Source organism: Lolium perenne, chromosome 7 (genome assembly GCF_019359855.2).
Source record: "Lolium perenne isolate Kyuss_39 chromosome 7, Kyuss_2.0, whole genome shotgun sequence".
Lineage (NCBI taxonomy): Eukaryota > Viridiplantae > Streptophyta > Magnoliopsida > Poales > Poaceae > Lolium > Lolium perenne.
In genome coordinates, this window is record NC_067250.2 from 236,006,089 (window position 1) to 236,026,128 (window position 20,040).

Below are 20,040 nucleotides of genomic sequence, written 5' to 3' on the forward strand. Positions count from 1 at the left end.
TCTTGCGGATTGCCACTAGAGCAGTTAACTAGTACCTGATCCGTCAGATGAACTAGCCCCAATTACCATTATCCCTGCACAATATAGAAATTTATGTGAAGAAATATAGAAAAGTTTTAAATTGTCGAGTAAAAATAAACAGTGGAGATTTTCCCTGACTCTACGATTCAAGCAAAATCTCGGGGGCTACTGACATAGGCATCCCCAATGGGCCTGCTAAAGATAGTACCCGGGGTTTATAGAAGGCCCACTACCCGAAGATTAAGAAGACTCGGAAGCCCAAGATATTGTTAAGGAAAGTTAGAATTGTAATAGGAAGCATTATTTGTAATCTTGCGGGAGGAGTTAGAAACCTTCCCGGACTCTGTAACTTGTACAATACGAATCCCTCGGCTCCACCTCCTATATAAGAGGGAGTCGAGGGACAAAGAAAGCATCGATCATTGTTTCTCAAACCCTAGTTTCATATTCGTCGAGTACTTTTCGGCTGAAACCTTCGAGATCTACTTGCCCTCTACATCCAGCTAAACCCTAGTCTACAATCCGTAGGCATTGACAAGTTAATACCTTGTCACCTGTGAAGTAATATTTGAAGAAAAGGATGGAATGCTCAACTCGAGTCTGCACCCAGTCACAAGCGCCCGTGCCCAGACTCGGGGGCTACTCCCATCGAGAGCGCTGTACGCGCACCCGATAAAACTACGTAGACAGAGTTAACCATCAAAGCTGGTTATTCAATATCCTTTACGCGTTCAAACCTTACTAAAAAATACAAGCCCTGATACAAATGTATCGGGTGACCTATGAAGACCTGCAGAAAAATTCGGCAGAAGTAGACGTTCGGGTAGTACAACTTGAGTCTACGCACGGATCGCAAGCATCTGCACCTAGACTCGGAAGCTACTCCCATCGGGAGCGCTGGACGCTCACCCGATAGAAGAAGATGATGTTGTTGTTACAAGATGGATAAGAACAATCAAGGGAGAAGAACGTTCGGTGGAGGCATACTTTAGTCTCTACCCGAAAAATCTTCGGCTAGACACTCGGGGACTACTAACGTGGGCATTACCCTTCGGGTAATCGACATTGCCCTATCCTGTACGGCCCAACTGGAGGCCCATGAAGACACCCGATGGCAAGGTGGGCCACTGGGGCGGTGCTGAAGAGGATTCCTTGAAGGACAAGACGAAGAGGAGCCGAACAAGGATAGTTTAGAGCTAGGTCTTTTGTAAACCTAGTCGTACCCGGACAGATCTCTTGAGACCTGGCCTCCTATATAAGGGCCAGGAGAGGGGCTGCCGAGGGACACAACCAATCTTAGGAACTTTAGCCACCATAAGTCTGGAGCTAGGTCACCGTAGGACTTAGCCTCTCGATGAAATCATAGCCGAACCCTTCGGCACCCCATTGTAACCCGATATTTTCATAATCAAGATCAGACAGGCAGGACGTAAGGGTTTTACCTCATCGAGGGCCTCGAACCTGGGTAAATCGCTCTCCCCGCTTGTCTGTTTACCGATGTCTCGTGTCAGCCTACTGGATTCCATCAACCCTAAGCCCCAATAGGAGGGCATTGCCGAGGAGTACCCTCAACAATTATTCTTTGAGACTGCAGCATCGACATTGACCTTTGTTAGGCCATTGGATGGGGGAATCCATCTCGGTCCCGTCGGCTTGACCGATGGAGCAGCCACCGTGCTGCCCTCGAGCTGTCCAAGGTCGACAATGAACCTCTCGATGAAAAGGTGTGTAGACAGCGGGCTTTGGTATTGTCCTTCATGGATGATCTTCCTCCTCACATGCCACATTGCCCATAATATGACAACCACCCTTGTCGACTCCTCTCCTACGAGATCCTTGAGCATCGACGCCAGCCAACCGCGTGCGTGCGGTTCCTGGAGATTGTACACATAGTCGCAAACCTCCTCTGGCGCCAGAGCCCATACACTCCGTGCTTGATGACACTCAATCAAGGAATATCTCCACGAATCTTGCTCCCCGCAAACAATGCATGAATCCTGAGTAGCCATATTGCGGTGGTGTAGAACGTCGGCAGTGGGCAGAGACTGCCGTGCTAAACGCCATAAGAAGTCCTTCAGTTTCGAAGGCACTTTAGTCTTCCATAGCATCATCCAGCTTCTTTCTTCTCCTTTAACATTTGAGACAGATGCATTGCTGTCCAGCCATGCTGTCCGTTTCTCTCTTGTATGAACCAGCATGCGGTACGCCGGCCTTACCGAGAAAATTCCAGTGCGCTCATGGTGCCATGCCCAGAAGTCACACTGTCGGCGAGTTCTCAACGGAATACTAGAAATAGCTTCAGCATCCATGGGCAGAAAAACTTGGAGTAGCTTCTCTTGATTCCAAGCCCCATTCATCTTTAGTTACTCTTGTTAAAACGGAACAAAAATGAAGATTATGGCCCACGAAGTAGTAGGCCATTTAGTGGGGACGCCTTGCAGAGCAATTAGTAGCCCATGTCAATCGAACCACTAGGACCCAAATAACTACTGGGCCATAAAATGTCACATCACTACGTCCATTTAAACATCTGCTTGATTCCACTAGTAGAAAAAAGAGCTTATATTTTTTTTTTAGCTCCAAAGAGTATTAACACATGTTGTGCTATGAAATCAAACTAAAGGGTGCATTAGCACCGGTTCGTGCGGCTAGAACGTCGCAGGGGACCAGCAGAGATTTAGCACCGGTTTGTGCGGGACCTTTAGCACCGATTCGTGGCACGAACTGGTGCGAAATGGTTATCGCTAGCCGCGTGGCAGGCCATGAACCGGTGCTAAAGGTAAACATTAGCACCGGTTCATGGCACGAACCGGTGCTAAAGCCACCCTTTGCCTACTCCTCTGCTTTTTTCTTGGTGGAAGGTGTGAGGGTTGTGTGCTTGTTTGTTTTTCTTTCCTATGCACAAGAGGTGCTCGATGAAATGTCTAAGAGAATGATGCCGATATGAGGTGCCCGAGTGACACTTAACCTTTCTCCTCTTTCTTTCATCCTCGATCGAGGTAAGCAACTTTACCCTTTCATTTGTACAGTGGTCATTTCACAATTTACGATGTTCTGTAATGATATTTTGATAAACTTAATTATATGATGCAGATGAAGCGGCAGCAATGGATGTATGTTAACCGACTCCTTAACGAGTTCACTGCGGGCCCGAAATTTTTTTCTCTGTGTGGCTGAGGAAAACCAACAGGAAGATGGTTTTATGTGTTGTCCATGTGTTGAATGTCGGAATTTAAAACAAAACTCTAGATGGCAAGTCCTTCACTCCCACCTGCTTCGGAAATGTTTCATGCCCAGCTATAATTGTTGGACTAAACATGGAGAAAGAGGGATTATGATGGAAGACAATGAAGAAGAAGAAGAAGAGGACGATGATATGTACCCTGAATACGGTGATACTGCAACAAGGCAGATGCTTGCGGTATGAGTATTCCTGAGTACTTAAGCCGCGTCGACTTTCCCACGGGTGATGTCGAAATAGCATACAAATACTAGTACGGGGAAAATCTCGTCAAATCTGAGGAGGTGCAGCATCTACCAACACAAATACAAAAACTACATAAGTGGTACATGGATGCCTGACAAGGTCAGAACTGGATCATGCTGGCAATCAAAGATAAGTACTACGGCGTGGAAATGACTGTGATAAACATCGAATTTCCTAAATTATTTTAGTTATTCAATCAAGACGCCCTCGATAAATCTATGATTAGTGTCTATTGTTTGTTAGTATTATTTATGTATTAAGTCTCTACCGCGGCTCGTCCATTATTATACTCACTATCTTATGCAGAATGAAGATCCGCGAATGCCGAAAAGGACAAATATATGACATTAGGTTCATTGACCCATATACCGTGAATGAGTATAGTGTCCAACGCCATGTCAATGACACAGAGGATAACTTGGTATCGGCGTTAAGGAGACACGCACGCAAAAGGGAAATACTATTTCCTTACAACTTCTCGTGAGTGTTACTGTCTTGAACACATTAAATCTATTTTGCTTACTTCATGTTAAGTGTAATTGATGAGTCATGCAAGTGTGCAGGTTTCATTTTATCCTGCTAATCATTGAACCTGACGCTGAAGTAGTAGAAGTCATGGACTCGAAAAGTAAACCCCTTGCGGCGTGGGAAGACATGGCTGATATCCTCTAGAGGTCATTTCAATCATTATGACTATATATCGGCAACTTTCGTTTTTTTTCGATATCAAATAATTCATAACTATTTTATTCATTTTCTTTGCCGGGCAGGGATTGGAAACTATTCACCAACAAGGCTCCGGGTGAGTGGAAAAGCGAGCTTCAGCTTAAACAAATACCGGTAAGTACTACTAGCTAGGTCTGCACATCTCTTTGATTCTAGTTTTAATACCATTACCATCTTTGATTATTATTTTATTTGAACTCTGTTGTGGAAGTTGTTGACGCAACAAGACGGGAATAATTTATGAGGATTCTACGGTTGCGAGTTCATTCGCTAGACGACCTTCCGGACGGGGATAATTTTAGAACAACTTTAAGTACCTAAACAATATTCATAATTTTATTTTATCACCATGAATTGTGTTGTGTTATATTCATATATATTGAGCACCTTCTTTAAATTATTAGATCGAACGGTTGTGGGATGGTCTTATAGCAACCGAGCGTGTACGAGCAATTCAAGAAGAATTGGCGGGATTCTTACTTGACCAGGTCATAGAACCAAACGGACAATTCCATCAGCGCCAAATCAATTTTGGACAACGATGATCCATATAAACTATGTTGTACATATGCATGAACGTGTACTGTACCATTATGTAATATGTTCGGCCAAGCACGATGAAAGATGTCACTTTGATCTCTATATTCTGTTATCACCAGAATTTGACCGAGTCAGAGGTGGGCCGCGATCAAGATGGGCTTGAAGGATATACATGGAAGAAATTCATGAATCGGCCTTTATATGCAAAGTTTGGGCTAGTTTGCCCGTGTATCTGTAATATAGTAGATTACGTGTCGGTTAGTTAGAGTTTGGCTCGTGCACGGTTGGGATTATTCCCACGTTAGAAAGTCTACGGACTATAAATATGTATCTAGGGTTTATGAAATAAACAACAATCACGTTCACCAAAAACCAATCTAGGCGCATCGCCAACTCCCTTGTCTCGAGGGTTTCTTCCGGGTAAGCATCATGCTGCCTAGATCGCATCTTGCGATCTAGGCAGTACAAGTTTATTCGCTGTTCATGCGTTGCTCGTACTGAAGCCTTTTTGATGGCGAGCAACGTAGTTATCTTAGATGTGTTAGGGTTAGCATTGTTCTTCGTATCATATGCTATCGTCGTGCAACCCTTAGACATCTAGCCGCCCTTACGCCTATCTTAGGCGTAGGGGCGGCACCCCGCTTGATCATTATTTAGTAGATCCGATCCGTTATGGTTGCTCCTTGTTCTTCAAGGATTAGTTTAATATCTGCATAGTTAGGCCTTACAAAGGGTTGAAGGATCCAGCGGCGCGCGGGGTGTAGTTTGCTAGCCCTAGACAGGATGTTCCGGGGATCAACTTCGTGTTGGTTTTTAGGCCTTGTCTAGGGTCGGCTTACGATTACCGTGCGCGGCCGCGAGGCTCAATCACGAGTAGGATGTTCCGATTATGCGGTGAAAACCCTAAATCGTAGTAGGTCGTTTTAGCTTTATTCTGATCAAGCAGGACCACCATATATTCGTACACCTCGTGCGAATCATGGGTGGATCGGCTCTTTGAGCCGATTCACAGGACAACCTGAGAGCCGATCGAGGCTCGTATTTAATGTTTACGTGTATGCCATGCAGGAAACTAAGCGAGGCATCTCCATCACCTTCCTGACCAGGTATAGGTCAGGTGGCACGCCCTTGCACCAGCATCGGACGTGCGTGCCGGAGTCTTTGCGGGCCGTCGCTCGGAGGGACCAGGGCCAGCCGCAGCCCTAAGTTGCTCCCGGCTCTCCTGTGTTGCCCGTCGCTGCTCGCCGGTGGGTTTCTGACCGCAACACATTCTGGCACGCCCGGTGGGACAATCTTCGACATCAACCACATCGCCATCTACATCTGAGATGGCGGACGGCACCCCAGTCACGTACGAGGATCTGACCGAGGAGCTCAAGAAGAAGTATGACGAGGTCAAAGCGATCCTCGAAGCCGACCTCATCGGCTCCTTTCACAGAACCCGCTCACATGGCATCAGGTGGAAAGGGTTCTCACCTGAAGGCGCGCTCGATGGAGTGGACCTGTCCGCCCCGTCCGAAGAACGCACCAGGTCCCTGCGTCAGGAGATTAACTTCATGGTAGCTCATTCGCTACACCGCCACTCTGAGAACCTGGTGAACACTTTGGAGCGTGTTGCTCTTCGGGTGATCCAGGAAATCATGAGGCACCAGTACTCTCCGTCAGGACCAGCTCTCGGGACATACCAAGGAGAGATGCCACTCCAGTCCCGTCCACCGCTGCCATTCGCGTTGGCAGCACCAGAAGTGCCGAATTCACCGGCATTCGTCGTCTACAAGATCGGTGGTGACCCTAGTGACTACCAGTTCTTGCACGAGGCGCCTAAGGAGATCCCTCACGGGTACACGTGCACATACGTGCCAGACTGCGGTAACTGGGCGCTCACAAACCAGGCCGCAGCAGCAGGGACTTCTGGAACAACAGGAGGAACTTCGGGAACGGATCTTGAGAAGCAGACGTGGCTAGCTAAATATGCCACTCCGACAAACCTCCAGAGCTCAGCTCCTGCAGTTGGCTCAGAGCTGGAAAAGCAAGCATGGCTGGCTAAGTATGCCACTCCGGCGAATCTTCAGAGTTCGACTCCTGCAGCCAGCACCGCGGATCAGATCAGTACCATCCTGAGAGACCAGTTCGGCATGGTGCCGAAAAGGAGGTGACATAGGCATCCCAAATGGGCCTGCTGAAGATAGTACCCGGGGTTTACTGAAGGCCCACTACCCGAAGAATAAGAAGATTCGGGAGCCCAAGATATATCAAGGAAAGTCAAGAGTTGTAATAGGAAGTGTTATCTGTAATCTGGCGGGATGAGGTAGAAACCGTCCCGGACTCTGTAACTTGTATAGCACGAATCCCTCGGCTCCACCTCCTATATAAAGGGGGAGTCGAGGGACGAAGAAAGGATTGAATCATTGTCTACAAACCCTAGTTTTCATAATCGTCGAGTACTTTTCGGCTGAAACCTTCGAGATCTACTTACCCTCTACTTCCAACTAAACCCTAGCCTACAATCCATAGGCATTGACAAGTTGATACCTTGTCAATTGGCGCCGACCGTGGGGACTAGAGGCGTAAGGATCTGATCTCGATGGCACGCTCAAGATCTTCTACATCGTCAACCGCAAGCAACACAATCGGCTATTCCAAGCCGTACCCCAACGAGTACGAGTTGATCCCGCTACCACCCAAGTATCGGCTCCCTGATTTCTCCAAATTTAATGGATCAGATGGTTCCAGCTCCATCGAGCATGTGAGCCGATATTTGGCACAGCTAGGAACGGTCTCAGCATCGGATCCACTACGCGTGAGGTTCTTCGCACAGTCCCTCACAGGATCGGCTTTCGGGTGGTACACTTCGTTGCCACCAGACTCGATCCGGACTTGGAAGCAGTTGGAAGAGCAGTTCCACATGCAGTATCACTCAGAGGCTTCCGAGGCCGGCATTGCCGATCTAGCTCAAGTACGTCAGAAGCGCGGAGAAACTGTGGCAGAATACGTCCAGCGCTTCAGAAATCTTAGGAACCGATGTTATTCGGCTCGTGTGACTGAAAAGGAAGCAGTCGAGTTGGCAGTGGTGGGCCTTGCATCACCAATCAAGGATATGGCCTCCCAAGCAGACTACCCTTCACTGGCGCACATGGTTCAGAAACTGTCGTTATATGAACAGCGCCACCCGGACTTGTACCAGGACAAATTCAAGCGTGCGGTAGTCCTGGTTGAGGCAGATGAAGACGAAGGCTCTGCGGGAGATCAAGAGGTAGCAGTGGCTGAATGGACTCGGGGGGCAACCCCTGTGTCCTGCAAATGGGTTAAGCCACCAGGTCCGCCCAGAGGGTTCGATTTTGACGTAACTAAAACTGAGCAAATTTTTGACCTCTTACTTAAGGAGAAACAGTTGAAGTTACCCGAAGGCCTCAAAATCCCCACGGTACAAGAGCTGAACGGAAAGCCATACTGCAAATGGCATAACTCGTTCTCCCATACCACCAACGACTGCAGGGTGTGGCGTCAGCAGATCCAAATGGCGATAGAACAAGGACGTCTAATTTTCAACCAGTACGCCATGAAGGTCGACACCCACCCCTTCCCCGCCGTAAAGATGGTGGAGTGCACTTACCCTGGAGGGTGCCAGCCAAGTTTCTCGTTCAACATCAACATGGTAGGACTTGGACACCACTCTGGTAAGGACGGAGACGAGGGCAGCTGCTCTCGTAGCAAGGACACAGAGGAAGCCGTTCCACGCGATCGGCTCCGGCACGATGGCAAGCGCTACATCACAGAGGGAGAAGTGAGGAACGTAAGATATCAGCAACCTCTCTCTGATCACCTCCTCAACAAGTATGTGAGTCAATATAGCCAACGCCGACGATCCAGCGACGATGATGATAGAGACCGTCTGGCTAGGGACGCCAGGAGACATCGTCGGCATGATCGCGATGAGGAGGAGTACGAGCGTCGTGCCAAGGAAAAATCGAGGGAGCAAGACGACGAGGATAGGCACTGGGACTGCCCCTTCTTCAGACACTGCTGGGATTCAGGAATGAGCCGATTGCCTACAATCGGCAACTGCCCAGAATGTAGACAGAAGAGGAAGGATGCAGCTAACGTGTCCGTATTCAAACGTCTAGGGCCTCTCCCACCTCGGAACAAGCACGCTGAGTCCCCTCGGGCGGAAGATCTCGAGGATTTGGAAGACGATGATGAAGAAGAAGACAGGTACCACCGGCCAAGGTGGTGCCCTGATGGACTCAGCCGTTCCCAAAAGCGTAGGGTTCAGCGACTGCGCGGCTTGGAGGAAGCCGAAAGGTTATACCTGCACACGCTAAGGAAGGCGCGGCCTGATCTGGCCGCGAAAATTCAGCGAACCCTGGATGAAGAGGGTCGACCACAAAAAATGGAGTGGCGCCCCAAGCAAAGGAAAGCCGATGATGAAACATCGGCTGGCACAAACATGGTGTTCATCCTTCCGACGGAGTTTAGTGCTCCAGGATTGGACGAGGCACCCATGGCACAACTTGACTGCGGCCCACGGCCGGTTATCTTTGAGAAGCCACGAGAAAGAAGCTACAGACATATGAAGGCCCTGTACTTGCGAGGTTATATCAATGGGCAGCCTGTCAACAAGATGCTGGTGGACACTGGAGCGGCAGTCAACATTATGCCATACTCCATGCTACATCGATTGGGACGCTCTAGCTCGGATCTGATCAAGAGCAACGTGACACTGAGCGATTTCAACGGCCAAGCGTCTGACGCACAAGGTGTTCTGAACGTGGATCTGACCGTAGGAAGGAAAACCATCCCTACGACGTTCTTTATCGTCGACAGCAAGAGCACCTATGCTGTTCTGCTAGGAAGAGATTGGATCCACGCCAACTGTTGCATCCCATCCACGATGCACCAATGCGTAATACAGTGGGATGGAGATGAGGTAGAGGTCGTCCATGCAGATGACTCAGCCGAGATTTCAACGGCTGGCATGAACGCTTGGGAGACAGCAGGCCAAGAGCCACTCTCAGGCATCAATCTAGACGACTGCGAGCGCATCGACATGACAAAGGATGGGGTTAGGCTGGTCTTATCCACCGGCCTGACCGTGTAGCAAGAACGAACCGATGGGCAAACGTGGCGAGGCCGATCCTTGGGATCGGCCCCAAAGATCTATGGAGGAACATTGCAAAACCTTCATTGAGCGATTCGATCAACGTGGAGGCCGATTCCAGCAATCGGCCAAAATTATCCTCACCACACATTCCGCCTGTGTTCAACATCGATCTAATAAGCAGCGGTTTTACGTCGGCTGATGAGAGTCAATATTGGTCCTACCGGAGCCGACGTGCAAATACAGTGCCTTGGCTAACTACAGAGCCGATATCTGCAGTTACCTGACAGATTCGGCTCGGGGGGCACCTAATCGGATGAACATGTGCGATGCATGTGCAGTGAAATATTGGGGGCCGATAGAAAATCGGCCAGTAAATTTTTTTTTACATTTTCATGGTTGGTATACAGCCGATGCAAGGACATCGACTTTAGAGCTAAAGAAACAAAGCCGATGTACAGCCATTGACTCTAGTACAATTACACAAGATCTATCAGCTGCGTGTTCAAGACACAGATTTCGACCAGTTCGGTGTTCAGTTCAGCTGAGAGGCCTTCTGTTTCCTCGAGGGAGTGAACAATGAGCCGGTTTTGGTGCCTGAACCTTCTCTTCGAGGACTTCCAACCCTTTGCGCCAGTTCAGCAGTACTGTCAGAAGCATCAGTTTTGGCATACAAGGCAGCCCTTTGCTCATTAAGCCGTTGGTACTTCATCTACAATATCGGCTTTCAAAGGAAGAAAGGTGATCGGCTCTGGAGCATCTACCGTCGGCTTGGCTGAGTTGGCCACTTTCTCAGCTACGCTCGTAGGAATGACTAGGACCTCTGCACGGTGGCTGTCTCAATTTGCCTGAGTTCAGGGCCCTTGGACTGAACTGTGTATCCTCGCCACTGTTCTCACCTTAGTTGAGGCTCGGGGGCAGCTGATTTGGTAGACACTCTGTTTTTGGGAGCCGATTGGAATTGCATCGGCTGACCCTGCATCGTAACCTTCTCCGAAAGCGGCAAGTTGGTGCAGAAGAAGACTACTAGAGCTGCGGAGAGGAGCCTGAAAGGGAAGCCGTCGTCATCGGCAGGGTTTGGACCGTCCTGTTGCTGCAAGAAAATGAAGGAGACTGGATTCTCAAAACAGCCGATGAACAGCCATCGGCTATAGGATTGCGAAATATTATGGTCAGATATCAAATCACAGTCTGAGTTTGAGAAGTGCTTGACTGACGGTCTAATCGGTATCTGAGTCTGGCTTCATGGGCGTCTAAAAAAAATCCGATACGTTGCTATCGGTCTTGGTGCGGCGAACGGAAGGCTTGAAATTGGATTAATTGAGAGTCAAATTGGAAGAACAATTTTTATTGATTCAAAGGAGCGGCTTTACAGGAAAGAGCCGATGACTCTCAAAAGGGGGATCTGATGCCTAGTGCACTGCTACTACTAGTCCTACACTAATTTGCCCCTGTTCTAGGGGTCGTCGCTGTCCTCATCGCCGCCATTGTAGCTGCCGTCGGCGCTGCTTCCAGGGAGTTCCTCGTCGCTGCTGCCCCAGCCCTCGGCCGGAGCTTCTTCTTCCTCGTCATCATCATCATCCTCGATGTCCGCCCAAGCGCGGAAGCGCTTTGCCGGCGGATATCCGGCGGAGGAGGAGGATTCATCCTCCTCCTTTTCCTCTTCCTCCTCGTCATCATCATCGTCCTCGCTGTCCGCCCAAGCGCGGAATCGCTTTGCCGGCGGATGCCCAGCGGAGGAAGAGGAATCATCCTCCTCCTTTTCCTCTTCTTCCTCTACTTCTTCTTCTTCCTCCTCCCCGTCGGAGGAGGTGGGTTTCGCCCAGGGGTGGAGGTCATCTTCGCTTTCGCTCATCAGCTTCCCTTCGATGAGGAACTTGAGGTCGTCTTCCCCATCGGTCAGAGGCAGGTCGCCATCTGACCCGACGAGTGCTTCGGGTGGGCCGTCTGGCACATGATCAAAGTTCCACTCCGGCTCGCTCGAGGAGGAAGACTGGAGGGAGAGGCCAGAGGAGACGGAGGAAGAGGAAGACATTGCTACAGGGAAAGAGGGTTTTTTTTTCCGGTGCCGATAGCTAGAACAGAGGAAGGGGATGAAAAGGCTAATCAATCGGCACAGTTAAATAAGGAGGAGCCTAGTGGAGATTTAATGCCATTGCAGTTTCCGAGGAAGTGATGCTAAAGCTATCAAATTTTGCAGAGAAGTTGAGAAGGCAAGGCATCATGATGAAGAATACTGCGACGGTTCTGCTCTGCCACGATATGACCCGACGAAGAAAAAGCAGAGTGATTTTGGAATTATCAATTCCAAAACCAGGGGGGCATGTGTTATCACCAGAATTTGACCGAGTCAGAGGTGGGCCGCGATCAAGATGGGCTTGAAGGATATACATGGAAGAAATTCATGAATCGGCCTTTATATGCAAAGTTTGGGCTAGTTTGCCCGTGTATCTGTAATATAGTAGATTACGTGTCGGTTAGTTAGAGTTTGGCTCGTGCACGGTTGGGATTATTCCCACGTTAGAAAGTCTACGGACTATAAATATGTATCTAGGGTTTATGAAATAAACAATAATCACGTTCACCAAAAACCAATCTAGGCGCATCGCCAACTCCCTTGTCTCGAGGGTTTCTTCCGGGTAAGCATCATGCTGCCTAGATCGCATCTTGCGATCTAGGCAGTACAAGTTTATTCGCTGTTCATGCGTTGCTCGTACTGAAGCCTTTTTGATGGCGAGCAACGTAGTTATCTTAGATGTGTTAGGGTTAGCATTGTTCTTCGTATCATATGCTATCGTCGTGCAACCCTTAGACATCTAGCCGCCCTTACGCCTATCTTAGGCGTAGGGGCGGCACCCCGCTTGATCATTATTTAGTAGATCCGATCCGTTATGGTTGCTCCTTGTTCTTCAAGGATTAGTTTAATATCTGCATAGTTAGGCCTTACAAAGGGTTGAAGGATCCAGCGGCGCGCAGGGTGTAGTTTGCTAGCCCTAGACAGGATGTTCCGGGGATCAACTTCGTGTTGGTTTTTAGGCCTTGTCTAGGGTCGGCTTACGATTACCGTGCGCGGCCGCGAGGCTCAATCACGAGTAGGATGTTCCGATTATGCGGTGAAAACCCTAAATCGTAGTAGGTCGTTTTAGCTTTATTCTGATCAAGCAGGACCACCATATATTCGTACACCTCGTGCGAATCATGGGTGGATCGGCTCTTTGAGCCGATTCACAGGACAACCTGAGAGCCGATCGAGGCTCGTATTTAATGTTTACGTGTATGCCATGCAGGAAACTAAGCGAGGCATCTCCATCACCTTCCTGACCAGGTATAGGTCAGGTGGCACGCCCTTGCACCAGCATCGGACGTGCGTGCCGGAGTCTTTGCGGGCCGTCGCTCGGAGGGACCAGGGCCAGCCGCAGCCCTAAGTTGCTCCCGGCTCTCCTGTGTTGCCCGTCGCTGCTCGCCGGTGGGTTTCTGACCGCAACATATTCATAGCGATGTTGTGTAATATAATAGTTTCATGTATGTGTGCATTAACGTGTTTCAAATGGCGAGCCCTCGGCGTGGCGGCAGACTCTGCCGCGGCAGGAAAATGGAGCATAAACGCTGCCGCGGCAGCGTTTTGGTGCACTTCCCTGCCGCGACAGTCTGCCGCAGCAGGGAAACACTCCGAAACTCTGCCGCGGCAGAAACATTTAGCACCGCTAAAGGTCCTCCGCCCGGGCGCTCGGGAGCCAGCCACATGGTGCCCTTTAGCACCGGTTCATAACACAACCGGTGCTAAAGTTAGGGGGGGCTTTAGCACCGGATTCTTTGCACCGGTTTCTTTGCACCGGTTGGGCAACCGGTGATAAAGCTCCTTACAAGCCGGTGCTACAACCCTGTTTTCACTAGTCTTCGCAAATTGAATAAAAGGATAAGTCCTTCTAACCTAAAGAAATATTTGAATCTATGTGGAAAATTTCACTAACCACACGACGCCTTCTAGATTCCTGGTCATTGCATTATGAGCGGACTGGTATCCTCACTGTTCGCTTAGTCTATCATATGTTGGTAAGAACAAAGAAGAGGAGGGAGGGTTTATCACTGGCCTAGGATTTGGAATTACCAAGGATCTGCTTTGCATGTCATAACAATATCCATCGCCCATATCAAGGGGAGTACAGTATGATAATTGCAGAGATTAAGGGGACGGCGTCAACTTTCGTGACGACGGTTTTCAGACACGAAAAAAGAAACTCCAATGGGGAGCCTCACCACCACCTTGCTCATAGTAGTGTTAGTTTGCGGCCTGGTCACCGTTTGTGGTTGTCCGCTCGATGGACTTTGTATTTCTAAAGATATTTTAGCTAATCAATAAAGTGGGGGTGAATTCTCAAAACAAGAAACCTAAAGAAACATTTAACCCTCTGCTTTCCTGGCCGCAAGGAATGCAAAGGGGAAATGCAGCGCCAGCTGACAGACCAAGCTTGCGCAAAGAAAATATTAACATAGATTTATTTGTGAGACAACAACTGAGATTATCATGTTCATAATTGGAAAGTTTCTCTCGATCTTTGCCAGTAATATGCACCACAATTGTCAACGAAAATCTTATTTGTTTTTGTTGACACAACAAATGTCAGTCGATAGAATATGTGTCCCTCTCGGCTGGGTTCATCGGATTGCATGGTATTATCCCATATGCTAAATCACATTCCTTCATACATGGCCTTTTCCCACCTTGAGCCTTCCTGACTTGGTCGCAATGGATGGATCAGATCAAACCACGAAAGAAATATCTTCCGGGTCACCTGTATGCGGTGGCTCGATCCCGATAAGCTAACTGCTTAGAGGCTAATACAATACTATGAGAGATGCCAGGCACGTACTAAGATGAGATTATATAATATAGAAGTATAGAACCATGCCATGTAGGTAGTCGTCTAAGATAAGATGAATGGTAGTCTCCCAAATAAAACACTCCATATTTTTTGCCATTTATCCACGGAGCCTTCGCGCGGAAAGAAGCATCGGTCCTATTTGGCTTTCGATCATTATATATTCTTCAGGATCTATCATAGTATCTAAAAATAAATCTAAACCCCATAGCTGGTATATTTTGACTACCCATCCATGCATATACGGCATACCCAGTGCTGGGATACGGTAATTTTAACTAGCTGTCGTCGAGTACTACTACCGTTACCGTTTCATTCGGAAATCTTAGCGGATGCATGTTTCATCTAGAGATCTTTTACGGTACATTTTACTAGTCCTATGAACTAGTAGTATTTTGGTTAATTTACATGGTAACAAAATCATGTCAGAGATTGAGTGCATTTGTTACCATCTAAGTGCAACTATGCCACGTCAGAATTTGATATCCCGATGCTACCTCCCACGCATGTAGGTGACATGATTGAGCCATCACTATTTTCTTGTTTACTAGATTTTAAACGACTCACACCTAGTATGTGGACCATATTTTAGGTGCATGGTTATTCCTGTATTGAACATCAAGCATCTCTAACGGGGCGACGCAAACGGACGCTTCACGACCGGTTTGCGACCGCGCGATTAAAAAATGCGTCTGGGACCAGGCCGATCGGCTCGTCCTTTAAAATGCAAGGGGCATTGTCCATGCCATTGCCCATACCACCGACACGTCTGCTCACCACCGCCCGCCGCCGCGACTCTGAGGCGTCCGGTTGCAGCACCAAGAAGGACGCACAAGAGAATAGGGTGCCGCTCCCCATCGATATGGCGCGGGTGTTGCACGCCAACTGGTTGATGTGCGATCTCTGGAGCGACGTGCACCTTCCTGGCGGCGGCTGGCGGCTCAGCTACCGTCGGGTGCTTGTCCCACTAATGTCTCGTCGCGAGCCAGAGAGGGAGCGCCGAGATCCTGCGCAGGCGGGCTTACCTTCCGCCGGACCTCCACGACGATCTAGCCTTCGCCGTCAGCTCAAATCAGTGGCACACCTGGTGCCGTGCCGAGACTTCCCATTCGTGCACCCGTCGCCGCCTCGTCGTCGAACACGGCCCTCGCCTGCGCCTCCACATGATGACGACGACGAGGATGAGGATGAGGACGGCAACGACGCGTACGCGCTGGCCACCAGAACGAGGAGGTGGAGGATGACAGTGACTACTTCATCGACTGCGTCTTCCACGACTGGCAGGCAGCCATGGCGGAGGGCCGGAAGTTTGACTTCCCGCCGACCATGACAGACGAGGAGATCGAGAGGCTCGGCGTCCTCGTCCCGCAGGTGGACCGACCGGTGCAGCCGCTGCTGCCACGGTATGCCACGGACATCATGCCGCCTGGCCTCACGGAGGAACATGCCCTACAACAGGCGTTGCAGAACTCGGCCCCGCACCCGCCGCTGCCTCCACCTCCGTCGTTCAACCCATGGGCTCCTCCACCTCCCCCACCACCACCGGCGAGACCGGCGTACGTTCCGCCATTTGCCAACTGGTCGTGGCAGGTACCGGACTTCGTCGTGCTCGACGACGACGACGAGGAGTAGGCTAGGGCTTCTAGTTTTTATAATTTATATTTTTTTATCACTATGTAAGTTATGTTTAAACAATGCAAACCCAAAAAAATTGCGTCGTGCCGCTCGGGGCAGCCCCCTACGCAAACTGACACGCTGTCAGTTTCGATCATTTCAACCAACGCAAATGGACGCGCACGGACAATTTAGACATCCGTTTTACGTTATATCGTTGGAGATACCCTCAGTCAGCCAATGATGTGCAAGCAATCTGCCATTACGTTGGATTTTTTTCGCATGAATTTACTAATACTGTTTTTCACTAGGCTGCAACTGAATTATTAAGCATACTTGCTTTGAAAATTCGAGAAAATTTCAATTAATTTTTTAAAATTGACAAAATTCTCGGTCGATATTTTGGCACTCTATTTCTACTTTCTCTATTCCCGTTGGTGATATATATTTTTCTCTATAAGAAATGTAATTAGATTCAAATTCTCTAGCACATGCACGGATTGTTTGTAAAGGAATAAAATAAAGAAGATATCATAAGCTTCCCTAAAAAGAAAATCCATTATAAGAAATGCTAAGCAAAGGAAAGTTTTTTTTGTTAGATGTGCGCCTGCCAAATTAGCTCTTGGGTGGGAAAATACTACTCTTGGAAACGACTAGTATTGTGTAAACTGGACCATTGGATCTGCTGATTGGACGGCTAATATTTTCCAGTCCCTACTGTAAAAAGCCTCTTCATCTACTCCTACAAAAACTGAGATCATATTGTGAGCACGACTAAAATATGACAGAATGTTTCTCCAGATCTTTGCCACTAAATACGCTACATTTGTCAACGAAGTACTATTATTATTTTTTGACAGAGCGAAGTGGCACACGATAGAGCAAGTGTCCCTCTCGGCTGTCTTTATCAGAATTCATGGTTTCAAGCTATCTTCCCATATGTTAAACCATTATCCTTTGCCTCTTCCTTCTTGAGCCTTTTCGCGACTTGGTCGCCATGAAACATGCAAGGTACCTGCACCAGTTACGCACACCAGGGGCGTCTGTGCGCGCAGTGGCTCAAGCTCAACACCTCACAGGCTTAAGCCTTAAGGTCGCTAATACATTAAGAGAGTTGATTATCATAAAATAAACCAGGCCACATCTAACTCGGATGAGGTCAGCTGCGTCCCAAACAAAACACATAGTATTTGTCCTTGATCCAGGTCGTAGACTCTTTGCTGAAAGCAGTGTCGGCCCTGATTGGCATTCGACCATTATATTATCCTTCAAGATCATCTCTCTAAAACTAAACCCAAATACCAGAGGCGATTTTGCTTGCTCAATAAACTAACTCAAATCCGCCCTTCCTTAGATACAGCTCCCTGCATACGCTGTCAACGAAACTAAGCATTATCCGAAGCATAATCTCCAGCCTACAAATCTGCGGCCGATGTCGGCGGCAATTGCTCACAACTCACTGAGTCACAACTCACAAGCACCGCAGACCGCACCAAGAATTCAACCAACCAACCAACGATGTCGTCGGCAGAGGACTACCCGACGCACCCATGGCAGGCGCGCGGCGGCGGCGCGCTGTTCGCCGGGCAGGGCAGCGCGCTGGTGTTCGCGTCGTACCCGGTGCTTCTGCTCCTCGTGCTCCTCTCCGCGTTCATTAGGTACGTGTGGGTCGCACTCGCGCTCTACTGCGCGGCCATGTTCGTGCTCTCCTGCGCCGGCCGCGTCTTTGCTGGGCCGGTGGTGTTTTCGGAGACGGCCATCGAGCGGGGCGGCCTGTCGCCGGCTGCCATGGCGGAGATCCCGGCGTTCGTTTACGGTGCCGCTGCCGACGGCGAGGCCGAGTGTGCTGTGTGCATAGAGACTCTGCGAGGCGGCGAGACGGCGCGGCGGCTGCCGGTGTGCGCGCACACGTTCCACGTGGGGTGCATTGACATGTGGTTCGACTCGCACGCGACCTGCCCCGTCTGCCGGTGCCACATAGAGCCGCACAAGGGAGGGAAGATGGCGCCGTTGCCGCCAGAGCCGCCGTTGCCGCCGGTGTAATTGGTGGCGGCTGCAGCACGGCTGTGCGTTCAAGATACAAGATTGCACATACACAGATTCCATTCGGAGTGTCATCTTTGCTGCCCAGCTGATTATCTCCTAATCAGTGATACACTTGTCCTGTACATGGTTATGCTAGCATCCTACTAATCTTTGTCAAATCTCCATCAGAACATTTTTCTGAACTCTTTAACTATGGTTCGGAAAGAGGAAAAATATTATGAACACTATACGTAGCTTATTGAGCTGGCCAGATAACACATCTAATCATGTCTAAAACTCCTAAAAGTTGGCCCAATAGAGGTTTCGTGTTTCGATGCAGAGGGCGGGCTTTGTTCCCCTTTTGAGATAAAAATTAGGCCGAATCGTGTTACAGTTTCCAGAAGGTTTTTATTTGGCTTCTAAAATTGCGAAAGTGATCATTTGGTCACTCAACTCTCTAATATATGAAATTTATAGCTACCACTAGATTGACTAAACGTGGTTTCGATAATGACGGGGCAGTGGTTTAGGTTCTTTGGTCACTGTCAAAATTGGGATCCACCAGAAGGAACTGTGGGCGAATCAAAGAATTTCATATTATGTATTAACTATCACGGTGGACCTTGCAAATGCAAGGCCATTGCCTTTTGATGTGTTCAAGTGACTAAGAAATAGATATACAAATTTATTGAAGTCACTTATGATAGAAATAATAAAGTTTATAACCAACATAATTATATGTTATTTTTTTAGAAAACCTGAAAAAGAAAAACCATCTTTAGTTTATGGCCAATGATTATCATGCCATCTCCAAAAGCACCATACTAGCTAACATGTGTCTCATTTTATACCTTGCATCATATCTGGAGTCCTTGAATTAGTGGATTGTTTTAATATGATATTATATCATTATCCAAGGTTAATATTCATAATGTTTTTGGTTGATATTAGTCTTACAATTCAACGCATTACAGTGTGTTGTCCACATAATAATTAGGGTCTACATGGTCATGAACCATACGATGTTAGATAGGATTTGAACAAAAATGAACTCTCTTAATAAAATGAAACAAAAAATAGTTTATGCCCGTTAACATTTCGGTTGACAAAAAAATAGTAGTTTCCATCTTTACTTGTGTGGCTCTTTTTCCTCTCATTTTGTTACATTCTGGTTTTGTTACTACATGGATATATATGACATTTAAGACACGAATAGTATCTAGATGGCAGATTTGACCTACTATATTAATGTGCCGATATATTTTCTAAGTTAAGAATATGTTTTATCACAATTTAATGGCAAACTTTGTGTTGTGTCGTTCAACAATATATTTATATATCGATAATCAAGGTTATAACCCCCGCACGCCTAGAATGTCTTGTTGTGAAATAGATACATTTTTATTTTTTATCTATTCTATTTGTCATGTCATCTAGCATAGGTACATTGGCATGGGAGGCATAGTTTTTGACACCTCACTTGTGGTGGGGTCCTCTCTCTACTCTATGGCGGTAGTGATGTTGGAGGCATCAGTTTATTAGTATAAAAGAAATTGACAAAGATCCACTGGGGACGCTCAAGTTGACCGATGGTTTGCAGGACCTTGGAGCAGTCGGAGATCGGCTCGTGGAAAGAAACCGGAAGCAGA

General features: G+C 48.2%; 1 protein-coding gene across 1 annotated transcript; it reads left to right on the top strand.

Moving 5' to 3' along the window:
• The first annotated feature begins 17,781 nt into the window (after positions 1-17,781).
• Positions 17,782-18,726, top strand: LOC127313998 (E3 ubiquitin-protein ligase ATL41-like). The gene has a single exon (XM_051344461.2). It carries the CDS (start codon positions 17,885-17,887, stop codon positions 18,407-18,409), a length of 525 nt encoding a protein of 174 aa, XP_051200421.1. The 5' UTR covers positions 17,782-17,884; the 3' UTR covers positions 18,410-18,726.
• The last annotated feature ends 1,314 nt before the right edge of the window (positions 18,727-20,040 follow it).

Bases quoted from the DNA above. Each gene is read 5' to 3' on its own strand.
- LOC127313998 (XM_051344461.2), top strand. From the start codon at position 17,885: ATGTCGTCGGCAGAGGACTACCCGACGCACCCATGGCAGGCGCGCGGC.